The sequence below is a fragment of the Talpa occidentalis genome, unplaced genomic scaffold (assembly GCF_014898055.3).
Source record: "Talpa occidentalis isolate TD23 unplaced genomic scaffold, MPIMG_talOcc4v2.1 talOcc4.9, whole genome shotgun sequence".
Classification (NCBI taxonomy): Eukaryota; Metazoa; Chordata; class Mammalia; order Eulipotyphla; family Talpidae; genus Talpa; species Talpa occidentalis.
This window is the reverse complement of record NW_023605305.1, coordinates 9686179-9700240: the sequence shown is the minus strand read 5'-3', so window position 1 is coordinate 9700240 and position 14062 is coordinate 9686179. Positions and strand designations below refer to the sequence as shown.

The 14062-nt window shown below is 55.3% G+C and overlaps 1 protein-coding gene across 1 annotated transcript in view; it reads right to left on the bottom strand.

Annotated features, from left to right (window-relative positions):
- Nucleotides 1-4241: 4241 nt before the first annotated feature.
- Nucleotides 4242-14062, bottom strand: part of IGSF21 (immunoglobin superfamily member 21) — a 223711-nt gene continuing 213890 nt past the window's right edge. The window contains exons 5-10 of the mRNA XM_037499607.1: nt 12919-13034; nt 9861-10335; nt 5823-5908; nt 5372-5564; nt 4957-4995; nt 4242-4471 (exon numbers count right to left, since the gene is read on the bottom strand). Of these exons, the coding sequence (XP_037355504.1) occupies nt 4398-4471; nt 4957-4995; nt 5372-5564; nt 5823-5908; nt 9861-10335; nt 12919-13034 (983 nt within the window). The 3' untranslated portion in view covers nt 4242-4397. The remainder of the gene's footprint in view (nt 4472-4956; nt 4996-5371; nt 5565-5822; nt 5909-9860; nt 10336-12918; nt 13035-14062) is intronic.

Genomic DNA, 14062 nt, shown 5'->3' with positions numbered 1-14062 from the left:
CTTCCCTCTATTAAGGCAAAGACAAGGAACAAATCTTTTCTTTATTCCTTTCAGAAAACAGGCAAAGGCATTGTGTGCCAGAAGTTCAGGTGGGGCTGCTAGTGGGCAGCACAGGGGGGCCTGTGCTCATGTGAGACAAAGCAGGGCTTTGAGGAAGAAGGATGTAGGTCGAGGAGGCAGGTGGTACTGTGTGGTTGTTGCCTGCTGAGCTGGCCTGCATGCTTATACTGATGAATATGGAGAGCCTTCTGTATGTGAACACCATCTGCTTCCATGTGGCTACAACTTCGAAAACGTGGGCATGCAAACATTTATTGAATGAATGGAGCATTTGTTGTAGTAAACGTCAAGTGATATTTGTTATAGTAAACGTCAAGTTTAGAATGTGGGGCTGCTTGCTGTAAATTGCAGAAATGGCCCTAAATGCCGCTTCCTTTTCTGGAGCCACATATTCTACAAAGTGACTTTGCGCTTCCTCCACCCCTTGAATCTGGATTGGCCTGTGACTTGCCTTAGCCAACAAAATAGAGTGGACGTGGCAGAGTTCCCTGAGGCCACAGGAGGCCTTGTGTGCTTTGGCTTCTCTGACCCTGCTGCCTTCATCTGCCTAGGTTGCTGGAGGATGGGGGGCTCCCGGAGCAGGACTGAGTCACCCAGCAGACGCCACCCCTCTAGCCTGCACCCAGCTGACCATTCTCTGAATGCAGATGCAAGAGGGAGGCCAGATGGGTTGAGCCAAACCTGTCCCAGATCAGGGGCTGATCCCGGCCTAATGAGAGACAATACATAACAATTATTTGAAGCCACTCTATTTTGGGGACACCCTTTACACGCAGCATTGTTGATACAAGAGAGGGTAGCCATGTTCCTATTTAATCTGCAGCATCCCTTACCCTGCTTGACCCAGATGAGTGGCTACTAAATGTTTGTTGAGTGAATAAATGTGCTTTTGGAGGCACTGATACAACTACTTGTGCTTTCCCCAAATATGTACAAAATTGTCCTATCTCTAAGCCTTTGCTCAGACTGTTTTCTCTGTCTAGAATATTCTCCTCCATTCTCTGCCTGGTCAACCTCTATTTTTCCTTCAGAGTGCTGCTCATATGCCATCTGTTGTCGCTGGGCTTCTCTGACCCCTCCTCCCACTCCAGTGGGATGGGTCTCCCTCCCCAGTGCCCCAGAGTGCCGGGAGATTGCGTGCTGGATGCTCATTGCTGTTTGACTTGCAGTGGTGACTGGATAAATGCTTCCCCTTGCTGGACTGTGGTCCCGTTCAGGGCAGAGAACAGGTCTGTTCATCTCGATGGGCTGGGTACCTAGTACAGGGCCTCACCCAAAGCAGGTCCTTAGGGGTGCTGAATCATTCATTCATTTATTCGTTCATTCATACATGCATGCATTCACTCAGCAAGAGGCTTTTGAGCTCTTTCCCTGGACCAGGCTCTGGTCTAAGCATGGAGGACATTGCATGGGACAACACACAGTCTCGGCCTTTACAGGCTGGTAGCTTGGCCGTGGGCAGGGCAGACTGTCCATGAAGAAATCAGCGAGTAGGAGCAGCATCGGAGAGAGATACACTGCACAGAGAGGCAGTGGTTAAATCACCATCTAAATGGCAAAGAGGAGCCAGCCTTGCAGAAGTCAGGGGGAAAGAATTCTAGGCAGAAGGACTAGGTAAAGCAAAGGCTCTGAGGCCGGAGTGCACTTGGATGGAAGGACCGAGGACCATGAATGGCGGAAAGGGAAAGACCGTATGGATGAAGCGGGGGAGCCTGTGGGTCCAGTCCCAGGACTGGGCGGGTTGTGTCCTGCATGGATTTGGACGTTTTCATAAAGGGTTTGGATATTTTCCAGTGTGACGGGGAACAAGTGGAGGCTCTGGTAGGAGGGCCCCATGGAATTCTTTGTGTTTATTTAGAAGGATCCCTTTGGCTTCTGTGGGGACACCAGGCCATTGTGGGGACAAAGGGGGAGTCTGGAGACAAGGTAGGAGTTTTCCAGAGCAGCTTGTGCAAGGTGGTACCAGTGGAGGAGGAGAGAAGTGAGCCAACGCAGCATGCGTTATGAGAGGCAAGTCAACAAGCTGTTGCACTGGGTGGGAAGGAGGCAGGAAGAGCTGAGTGAACGATAACAGATGAATATGTGATCCCCTCAACCGGGCTGATGGCGCTACTGGGAAGGGAGAGGCTGGGAAGCAGCATGTTTGAAGGGCAAATCAGAAGTTGGGTTTGAGCCACAGGATGTTGGACATGGAGTTCAGATATCGAGTTGGGGGCAGGGAACAGCACAAGGAAGTTGGACTTCAGAGTCTGGAATTCCAGGGAAATTTTGGGGAGCCAGGGATTTAGGAGAGAACGTGGAATTAATTGGTCTTCCAGGTGCTGACTCTGTCAGAAGCAAAGGGCCTGCAGTGACAGCAAGGGGACAGAGCCATTGCTTAATTCCTGGGCTGGTGTGCCTGGGGCCTGGGGTTACTCAGGAATGGATGCTGAGTTCCCAGGACATTTTCACCGCCTGGAGGGCCACAAGGACTTCAGTGAGGTGGTGTCTCCTGGCTGGAGGAGAAGGGAGGCCCCGGGCTCTGCCGCCTCTGATGCAGTGAAGGGGTGATGGGCCTCCCAGCCCTCCTTCCTCTGGCCCCTGCAGCCTGAGCTGTCACAGGGAAACGAATCATTGAACGGACCCCTGTTCTCTGGGGCAGACACATGCTCTGTGTTTGCCGCTCTACTTCCTCTTCAGGGCGCACAACAAGACTGAATTTCCTGACCTCCCTTGCAGTTAGGTTGAGGGTCATGTGACCGCTCCTGACCAATGGGATGCGGGCACAGGTGATCTATGCTGAAGCTGGTTCTTGCTCCTGGAAACATGCTGTGTGATCGCATGAGCTCCCTCTTGCTGCTGTAACCAATGACCCCAAACTTGGGGGCTTAAATCAATGCATGTCCATTTCCTTAGAGGTCAGAAGTCTGAGTCTTCTGGGGCTAAGATTGTTGGCAGGACTGGTTCCTCCCGCAGACTGAAAGGAGAAACTGTCTTTCTCAGCTTCCAGAGACAGCCAGCATTTCTTGGCTCGTGGCTCCTTCCTGGCTTCATGCCAACCTCTTGCTTCTGTCTTCCCTGTCTTTCTATTGGTTTCTTATAAGGATTCTTCTTACAAGGCCTGTGGTTACCCTGGGCCCACCCTAATAATCCAGGATAATATCCTCGTCTCAAGATCCTTAAAACAACCACATGTAAGGTGGTTACATGTGGCATTCACAGGTGCTGGGGATTAGGACATGGACCTCTGGTGGGGGCGGGGAACATTATTTTGCCCACTACAGTGACCCCTCCCCAGCCTTCTCTTTCCCCCGGGGAGTCTCTCAAGTTTCCAGGAGGTGTAGTTACAGGGAGGAAAAGGGCTGACTGCCCAACTGCCTTGGATATTTTAGGAGCCCTAAGTAAGTTTTTATTGTGTTGTCAGTGACGTCCTGGGTTAATGAAGGTCTGCAGCATAGCCCACACCACACGGACCAGTACAGTCTCCCGCTCAGCTGGGAGAGGCGAGGAGCAGGGTCTCGCAGTCCTTCCTTTTGAGCCAATAGCTGAGTGGCCTGGGGAATCTTCTAGTGATTGAGTAGAATGTTCTGGATCCTCTACCACCCTGACTTATGTGTGATCCTGATTGAGGTTGGCCTGGATCATATGCCCTGCTTTGGGCATGACACAGGCAGATGCCTTCATGGTGCTTATGTGGTTTGGGTCTGGGTTTCTCCTTGAGCTTTGATGGTTCACCATAGGGGACCAAAAGTTAGATAGCCACTGTCCCCTGAGACTGGGCCCAGAACAAACCTCCAGGGAGGAGATCTGAGCCCAACCCAAAGCCTGGGAGTCTAGCCCCTTGACCTGTGGCCTGAAGCAGAGCTGCTCAGCTGAGCTCAGACTACATCATCGGAACCACTTCATCCGGAATGGAATGGTGAAAGCTTGCTGCGTGCTACCGAGAGCCTGGCTTGTTATATGTTGTTTTTGTAGCAATTGCTGACTATTGTACTTGGCCCCCAGGAAACGCTGGCTTTCTGGAGAGTGACCACACTTGATTGTTAGGATGTGGGTGGGGTCACGAGCTGCCCCTCCACCCTGCAGCCAAGGGAGGGTGTCTTGCATCTCCTTCATCACCCCTCCACCCCGTGTCTGCCCGGGTGCTGTCAAGGGGCCCCCGTTGCTGCTCTGAACCAAGAACAGAGAGTCACAGACCGAGGTGGGGAAAATTGTTGTTTGTTTTAATTAAACTGACTGAAGAAGCCAAGACACGGACAGAAAGAGACTAAGAACAAGACTGGAAATAGTTTAGAAAAGAAATGAAAACCGATCGCGGAGATGTCAGTGCCGATGGGGTGGTGGGCCGGGCCTTGCCTTCACGTCAGCTCCAGGACGACTGTTAGGGCGAGCACCAAGGTGAGCCGGACGCCAGCAGGGCCAGAAGCGGAACCTGTGCCGGGGCGGGGAGCAGGATCAGCGTGTGGCACAGGTCCGCCGGCTTTGCTATCTGATATGCACTGCTGTCTGATTTGGTTCAGTGTGGGGAGGGGGGGACTGGCGGGTCGGGGTGCAGTGTCTGGGTCCTGTGAAGAGGTGTGCAGGTCAGGGGGCAGCCTGGGAGGGCAGTGTAAAGGCCTCCAGCTGAGTTATCTGGTCTCAGTCCTCCTAAGGAGTGGTCCAGAGCCCAAGTCCATGGCCAGGGCTGGACACGTCTGTCAGGGGCCCTGCCGACTGGGAGGCAGAGCTGCTGTGGAAGGTGGGGAGCACACACTTGGTTCTGGAATCCCCCCAGCGGTTTGGGGATGCTGAGCCCCCCTTCATTGCCTCAGTGCCCACTCCCGACCACCTCTGCGCCGGACTCTGTCCCATGAGCGGGGGAAGAGCGAGGGGCACTTCGGCGCTTCCCAGAGGGTGGCAGGGCAGCCTGAGACTCACCGTTGGAGTCCTCTGTTCCTCTTGGGATATTTGGGTTTTCTGTTGGAAAGAACAGAAAGAACCAGGTTGTGGATGGCAGCCGGCAGAGAAGCTCCCGTCGCCAGCCCCACGGGCGCAATCACAGGCACGTGCTCGGGGCAGCCCCGTGTCCTGGAGGGCTGGTGCCACCAGCCCCTTTCTCGGGTGGAGAAACCGAGGGAGGTTAAGCTGTTTGCCCGAGGGGCCCAGTAGTTAAGTGGCGGATCTGGGATTTGAACCCAGAGCCCTGACTCTGACCCGGCTATTGTTTTGGCCGCTCCAGTGGGGGCTCCCTTTCAGGCCCACTTTAGGGGCCCTGAGGTCCTGCTGCCCCTTCCTCTCTGGACAGCTCCTGCGCGGGCTGGCCGCGGTGGGCACCCTCCCCGGGGCTGCGTACCGAACACGATGAGCCGGGTGTGGGTGTCGGTGGAGCCCAGCGGGTTCTGGGCGGTGCAACGGTACATGGAGCCGTTGAGCTCGGCAGGCACCCGCTCTAGCACCAGCTCCTTCCCGCCGTACTCGGCGCTGCCGTCCAGCAGGCGGCTCCCGACCCGCGTCCAGGTGAACATGGGCTCCGGGAAGACTTCGTTCTGTTGGCCGGGGCGGGAAGGGGTCAGGGGCCGGGCAAGATGGCAACACTCTCCCCTCATGGTTGGGAGTGGTGCGTGGAACCCCAGGGAGAGAAAGACTCCCCAGCTGGAGTAACAGCCAGGCCCAGAGCCACGGGCAAGCAGAACCTCATCCGCACCACCGCCACCGCTCAGCCCTGACTTCCCACCACCCGGCATGCTCCCAGGGGTGCCGGCGCCCCCCCCACCCCCCTCACAGGTGCTCAGAGACAGGCTGACCTGGAATCCATGGACCAGAATCCTCACTGTGTCCCCGACCCGGGCTCTCCTGGGTGTCATCATAATTTTGGGTCCTTTAGGGGCAACTGTACGGAGAAGAAGCCTGGGTCAGAGAGGCCAGGGGCGGGGTGGGGGTGGGGGGGCTGGGACGGAAGGTTCCAACCCAGCAGTCAGCGTCCTCGGGGTCAGCTGTGCTGAGCTAGGAGCTCTGAGGAGGCTCATTCACTCATTTGTTCATCAAATCATTATTGAGTCACCATGTGCCAGCCTGGGGCAGCCCAGGGACATGCTGGTGACAAGTGCCTGCTGACAGGAGCTTACACTTCAGGTGGGTTGACATTTGATAAGCAGACAGTCAGGAAAGTCAGAAGATGACGGCCTGCTGAGCCAGGCCGGCCAGTGGTGTCCGTGTCTCTTCCAGGGAGGGTGTGCGACGCGCTCGAGGAGGGGACAGCAGGTGGGTGCTGGGGCAGCGGGTCAGGGGGTGGGGCCAGGGCGGGACAGGCCCTGGAGAGTGGCCCTGGCTGGGGAGGGTGTCAGGCTTTGATGGGAGTGTCGTGGCCGTGCCACTCTCAGTGAACACCTTCCGGGGTGGCAGCAGGGGAAATGCTTTGTCCCCAGGTCCAGGAGCTGGCCCGGGACCACCCCCCTCCACCCACCCTCCCTCACACGCTGGGCTCCAGAGCAGAACAGAGCAGCCGGCAGATGTGGGTGGGCTCCCAGCCCTGCCAATTTCATTCTTGGAGAGTAAGACCAAAGGACTATTAATTAAACACGAGCAAGACATCTGAAGAGCCACATGGGGCTGAGGGAAGCAGCGCAGGGAAGAGCCAGGCCTGCCTGGAGGAGGGGGTGGCGGGGGAGGTGGGGACAGCTGTACGTGGCAGGCAGCTGAGGAAGGGCACTGGCCCGGGAGGCGGAGAGCGAGTGCGCATGGTGTGTGTCCTTGGGTGAGTCACTTCCGTGCACTGTGGGGACAACGGTAACAGCCCCGCCTGCCCACCACACAGGGATGTTGGGGGGAGGGGGGTGCCAGGAGGTGGTGGTGTGGAGGCTGATGCTTGCGGAGCACATCCCAGGGCCAGGTGCTGTGTTAAGTGTCTTTTAGGCACCGTCCTATTGAATCTTCCACCATGTGTCTTTGTTCCCACAAGGAAACAGAGGTTTGTGGGTGGGGAGGTGTCAAATTAACTCTCAGTGCTGGGAAGGGGGAATGGCAGGGGGCCCGGGGTTTGCACTGTCAGCTGCAGCCAGCAGAGGGGTGGAAGGGCAGCCCTGGCCTGGGGAAGCAGAGCCCCTGGAGGTCAAGGGCAGACATCTGTCCCCTTCCCGCCCAGGTTCCTCACTGCCCTGTTTTCTAAAGGCTCCACCTAATTCCTTCAGACCTGGGCCCAGAACTGCAGGGAACTGACATACATCAGCAGCACTAATCCCTGTTCAGGACGTCCACCTGGTTAGGACATCGTGGTGCTCACGAGGCTACAGTGAAAATCATATTTCAGGCCAATAACACTGGCCCTGGGGGGCAGTCTTGCCTGAGGTCACAGTGCAAGGAAGTGACAAGACTTGCTGGCACATAGGTCTTCAGAGGGAAGTTGGGCACCTCAGGTGCAGGAGAGGGAGTGGGGGATGTTGTGTCCACCTGAACAGCCAGACCCTCCCCTGCTGCCTGGGATTTCTGGAGGTTCCTGTGTGTAGCTACCTTGAGGGAAGGGGTGGCAGGCGAAGCCCTTGCTTCTCTGAGCAGAGTCCCGGCAGCTGTCTGCCACCGAAGCCCTGGAGCAGATGGTCCCTGACTCCCACCCTCAAATGCTGCATCAGATGTGGCCCTGGAAGCCAGGAGGGGGCTGTCACCCACACACTTCTACCACCTCCCCAAAACTTACTAGCATCTCAGCAGTCACATCCTGGGGTAAGATTATTCTAGGCAGAAAGGAAATCCAGAGAAGAGTCCCAAGGAGGGCATGATGGGCATATTCAAGGCAGAGCAAGGAAGACTCTGGCCCCAGCAAATGGAGCAGGGGGTGAGCCATGGCTGAGTTCCACGGGGATTTGCTTTTAAATGTGATGGCAGTCTCCAGGGAAATGCATGGCACGCAATCCGACAAATCGTAAGTCATATCAATCCGTGACCAACCTCCCAATCAAACTCTAGAATGTTCCCAGCCCTCCAGAAGTTTCCCTTCTGTCTCCTTCCAGCCAATTTCCACACTCCACAGGTAACCATTGTCCTGACGTCTACCCCCAGAGATCTGTTTTGTGTTCTAGAAGTTTGTATAAAGGGGCCATGCAGTGAGTCTTCTGTGCTGTCTGGCTTCTTTCTTGCCGCTCGCTCTGTCTCACCGAGTGTGCTGGAGACCATTCACCTGTAGTGCTGAGAGTTGTTTGCGCACAAACAGACCACACATTCGTTCCTCTGTTTTCCTAATTATGGACATTTGGGTCACTTATGGTTTTGTTATGCTAGGAATAAAGTAAATGGATAGAGTGGGTGCTTGAAAGAATGCAATGTGGCTGGCTGGGTGGGTGAGTCAGAGAATGGGTGAGCGGTTATCTGAGTGAATACTCAGAATTCATGTCCGGATTGGTGTGGAAAAATATTTTCAGTTATCTTGGGGAAATACTTAGGAGCAGAACTAGCATGTCATAAAGTAGGGATATTTTTGTCTTTGTAAGAAACTATTAGTTTTCCAAAGCAGTAGAATTGTTTAATTTCCTGCCAGCCATGCATAAGGTCTGTCTGTCCCACACCCTCGTCAGCTTTTGGGATGATCTGTCTTTAATTTCAGCCACTCTGGTGGTGTGCGGTGGTATCTCATGCAGTTAGTCTTCATCTCTGATGCCTAGAGATGTTATACGAATGGCCAATCAGCATATTAAAAGTGTATATCTTCTCTTTTGAAAAATCGAGTTGTCTTGTCGGTATTGACATTTTGTAGTTCTTTATATGTTCTGGAAGCAAATCCTTTGTCACGCGCCTGTGTAGCGAGTCTTTTATCTCAGTCTGCAGTTTGCCTTTTCATTTTTTAAAAAAGTGTCTTATGCACAAAAGACTTAAATGTTGATTAAGTCCAATTTACCAATTTTCAATTTTTCATATAGTGCTTGTCGCGTGACCTCTTAAAGACTTCCTTGCCTACTCCATTTTTACCAAGTTATATTCCTATGTTTTGCTCTAGAAGCTTTATGATGCTGGGTTTTACATTTAGGCCTATTCATCTCAAATTAATTCTTGTGTGTGTGTGAAATAGAGGTCCAGGTTCATTTCTTCCTTAAGCTTACCCAGTGGTTCAGGGCTGTTTGCTAAAAAGACTTCCCTTTCCCCAGTGAATATAGCTCAGGGGTCTTTGCCAAAAGTCAATTGACTCTATATCTGTGGATCTATTTCTGGACACGATTCTGTCCTATCAGCCTACTTGTTAGCACTGGAGGACTTTGGGTGGGGGTACCGGGGTGCCAAGACCTGATCCCTAGTTTAAGTAGATCCATCAGGGTAGAGGATAGAAGAGGACACAGTGGAAGCAGGAGGACAGGGGGCTGTGGTGACATGCCAACCCCTCCCCCAGGCTCTGTCACGTTGCTCATGGATCTCTCATTGTCCTATGATCCCAGCTGAATCTGGCAGCCCCTGCCCCCACCTGTCCTCTACCTGGCTCATCAGCCCTTCCTGAAGAATGGCCACTCCGCGTGCTCTTCCTTGGCTCAGCAACCTCCTTGGATTCCCAGGGTCATTTCAGTCTTGAATCTCCTCCCTCCTATCACTGATCCAGCCAACTCCCCTGCCTTTCCAGATGCCTGATCCTCATGGACTAGCTCCCTGGACCCCTGTCCAGTATATCCTTTCCACCCTCTTGAGGTTTCACTCTATCCAGCAACACCACCCCCCACCACCTTCCTGTCACTCATGTTCCCTAACCCAGCTCAGCAAACCTTAGGGACCTCGACTCTGACCTCTGTGCCTGACCCCTCCCATTTCCAGCATGGCCAGCGGCCTGGAGACCCCACCACCCACACTGCAGAGGCCCCCCCAAGCCTTACCCAGCGTGACCTCTGCCTGCATGGGCATCGACAGTGCTGGGTGCTTGACCTCGCAGCTGAAGAGGGCCTCGTTGTCCATCTGTGGGTTGAGTGTCCAGGTGAGCAGGGCGCGCACCTCCACGGTGCCGTCGCTGCCCGGGGTGTGGCTGTGGCGCAGGAAGTAGACGGGCTCGGTGCTGTGGACCCAGCGGGGGAACTCGCGGCTCACCACCGTCTCGGGGATGTTCTCGGTGGTGGGCTGGAGGCGGGCGCTGGGGTCTGGGGTCAGGCCGTGGAACGGGCGCTCCGTGTAGGGACGTCCGCCCCGGTTCTCGGCGTCCAGCAGGGACAGTGACCTCTGCATCTTGGTGTCGTCGAGGTCACGATGCAGGAGGCTGCGGAAGGGCCTGCTGTCCTGGAGGGGGCCGGAGCTTACAGCGGGCGGCTCTGAGAGGGACACGGCATCTATCGGTTCCCCGTCTCGTTTGAAATAAACCTGAAATTGCAAGGAGGGTGTGGGGAAGATTTTTGTGCCAATGACCTTGACCTCCCAGTGGGCACAGAATGCCAGTGCTTTAGGTGCCTCCTTTTCCTGCTAAGCATCCACATGGATACCCCTTTGTTCCTTTCCTCCAGCACCCCGAGACCTACTCAGGTCGGTTCCAGGGGAACATGTAGGCCTTGATGGTGGTGTCTGGATCCATCTCATTTACTAGCTGGTGAACCTCAGAGCCTCTGTTTCCCAACACCTGCTTCCTGGGGCTGTTGGAGGCTTAGAAATAACCTGCAGGAGCAGGGACCCTGCACACAGCTGTGGGGGGGGCCACTTGGGCTTCCAGGGGGTAGTCCATGCCCACCGGGGCCGAGCTGGTGGGTGAGACAGAAGGTGGAGGGCAGGGAGGTGAAGTGGGTGTTGGGAGGCGGAGCAAGGCTCTGGATACTGCAGCCAGAAACCAGGGGTGTGTGTGGGAGGGAGCGAGGTGTGAGGATGAGGCGAAAGCGAGTGTCTTCTTGCTTTCTCTGCTAATGGGGAGCTCAAGTTTAGAGAGGCAGCATTTAATTTAATTTGCTGTCTTTTTATTTTGGTACATGCACCCACAGGCCTGTGGGGATCGGGCGTATTTTTTAAAAAATAAATCAGATAAATAAATCGATAGGAGACAGGGAGAGGGGAGGGGAAGCAGCTCTCTGGAGCTGATGCAGGAAGAGGGAGGGAGAAGGAAGGAAGATGTGGGGGGCTGGCAGGAGGAGGAGGGCTGCAGAAGGAAGGTGGAGGATGGGGGGCATGAAATGTGGGACGCGGAGAATCTGTCAGAGTTTATTGCTCCAACAAAGAATCTCTTATGCACATAATAGCCTGCTTTGCCCCCCCCCCTTTTTTGAAAAGTGCTTCAAAAGCAGGTTTGTAATTTATATCAAAGAATTCTTTCAAGTTCTGATGTCCCAGACAGACATAAGATGCCTGGAATGTGGGGAGATAAGGGCCTTTTATATCTATACATATATATATTTGACGATATATATACAGAGTTTGATATTTTATTGCCATGTCTGAAATGGTGGGAGCAGGCAGGCTGGGGGAGGGGTGTCTGCCAGAAAAGGACTTTTCTTTGGGGGAAAGGACCAGCTTGCCTCATTTCAGGGAGCATGGGCCCCTATCTGGATATTAAAGGGGGACGTTTGGGGCTGTGCCCTGCTCTTCAGTTGCTGGTTTGGGATGTGCCTTTTAATCTGTTGCATCGCAACACCACACTGGGGGTGGAGAGAGATGACCTCCCAAGGGCTTGTCCCTGTGCTCCTGCTTCTGCCTACCTGTGTACTCCTGCCCCACCTGTGTGCACCTGCCCCACCTGTGCCTATGTCCACCCACCTACTGTCCTGTCTTGGACCTCTCCACGCCCGATCACTGCTCTGTTCTTTGCATCTGGGTCTCTGTGGGCGTCCATCTTGGGGAGGGGCTGACCTGTGTCCTCAGGTCACACCACTGTACCATACCTGCGAGACCATCAGGGTCTGGTGTGAGGGGAGGCCTTGCCTACCCACCTTGAATGTTAACCTTACTCACCTACTGTTCCAGCTTCTCCAGCACTGATCCTAGTATATGAAACTCATAAGCCAAGACCCAAGGTGATCAACAGTGTTGGAATTGGAAGAGGCCTTGGGGGCCGGTGGCCCACAGGTTCTCACTATGGGCTCCTGGAGCCCTCAGGGTCCCTTGTGGTGTTTTAAGGACCCATATGGACAATTGGGCCTCCCTTCATTTTTAAATGTTCTAGACATGGGGGTTTCCCTATATTTCATTCCGACCAAATGGGTCCAGCTTTCTAGCCTGCTTCTAAAAGCTGAAAAACTACTATTGTTCACCCCCTAGGCCTTACAGACTGAGCAGCAGGGAGAGAAGTGCTTGCGCAGCATCAGTGTGTGTGGCGGGTGGGGCTGCGTCCCCCTCTCCAGACGCCTGTGAAGTTGGGGTTCTCGGGCCCTCCCTGCCCACGGGCCAGGTCGCGGCAGTGATGCGTGAGCTGCGGGAAGCCTCAGCAACGAGGCTGGATCCAACAAGGAGGAACTCCCTCCTCTTCCTCCGCACTGTCCTCCTGTCCCCTCTCCCCCCTTCTCCCCTTCCCCTCCCCATTTCTCCCCCCCTTTCTCTCCTTTCCTTCCCACGTGGGCTTGGAGCTGGTGGTCACGAGCTGGAGTCCCAGCTCTGTCATGAGCACTGTGGTGCCCGACCTATCCCCCTGCCGTGTGCTGTCCCCACTCTGCTCCATAACTGGGGTAGGGGTATACTCGATACCCCTCTGCGCTAAAGACCACTGCCACTGTGCAGTTCCAGGGTCCTGGGGGTCAGGAGAAGTGGGGCGCTTCTCAGCGCTGGGAGAACGGGAGCAGGAGAGCCACAAGGACGCCTGGGCTGGTCAGGTGACCGCATGGACTGGGTCAGGCAAGGCAGACGGGCGGAGCTAACTGGGCAGGCCACACCCGCTCTGCCTCCATTTTGCAGCAGGTACATGGTGGACAAGCCACAAAGGAGGGCCATCTGGCAGGGACCGGGAGAGACGGGCATCCCGGGGGTACTCACCATGGGTGCCGGTTTCCCTCCAGACACGATGCAGACCAGCGTGAAGTTCTGGGCTTGGTAGCGGCTGAAGGGGGCTGGGGAGTCTGCAGCCACCACTTCGATAGAGGTGGGAGGAGCTACGCAAAGGGAAGCACAGGAAGATGGAGGTTTAACTGGAAGGGCCAGGAAGGGTTCACAGGTGACCTAAGATGGTCCCATGCTAAGTGCTGGGGGCGAGTGAACACTGCACCATCCCTGGGGTGCCACTGTCACCACCTGCAGCAGGATGCTGTCCCTGCAGGGCATGCAGACAAGGCTCTGCCTCTTGGGACTTATTCCTGGTGGGGAAGATGCTTGAATCAATACTTCACAAGTGAAGTGAAATCAGCTAAATGCATCAGAGATGGGGGGGGTGGGGTTGGGGATGTATTCTAAATGTAAAAGGGCCCTGCCCAAGGCAGGGGTGAACCTGTTCTGTGACCCCAGGAAGTCACAGCAGGTGGAAGACAAGCATGGCAGGGAGAGGCAACGGCAGGAGCAAAGACCTGGAGGCAGGCAGGTGTGAGGCCCTTGGGCACAGAGCCTGTGGCAGTGATAGTCAGGTACTGACTGGGGGGTACGGGGGCGGTTCCCATCAGCTCCCGAGTGAGGGCAGGCTCAGGAGTCTCGTGAGCCGGTGGTTACACTGCCACTGGCTTGGAACAGGCCACGGGGGCGTCTTCCACCAGGATTCGGGCCTCTTGTCTGAGAGCAGTGGGAGGCCCTTCACACTCACTCACCCTTCGGGCCCCTTGCCAGGGATTGAACCAGCGCTCTGGAGGCTGCCAGCTTCGCAGCCCAGCGCTCAACCGCTGAGCCACCAGGGGAGGCCCCTTTCCTTTGCTCTTAAGTTGGCGTATTTCAGTGTTTCCAACCTCCCACCAGCTCACCACTTCCTTGCCTGCTGCCATGAGCTGGTGCTCCTGGGCATCTTGGGCATCTGGGGGGGGGGGGGGGGGGGGGGGGGGGCACATGAGGAGACGGGGCAAGTGGGTCCATTTCCACCCTGTTGGGAGGATGAGCCAGCGCATGGATACAAAGGAGCTTGGCACACAGTGGGGACTTGCTATTACCACGGTCCCCGCCAATCTTCACCACACGCTCACACAATCATCACCCCACACAC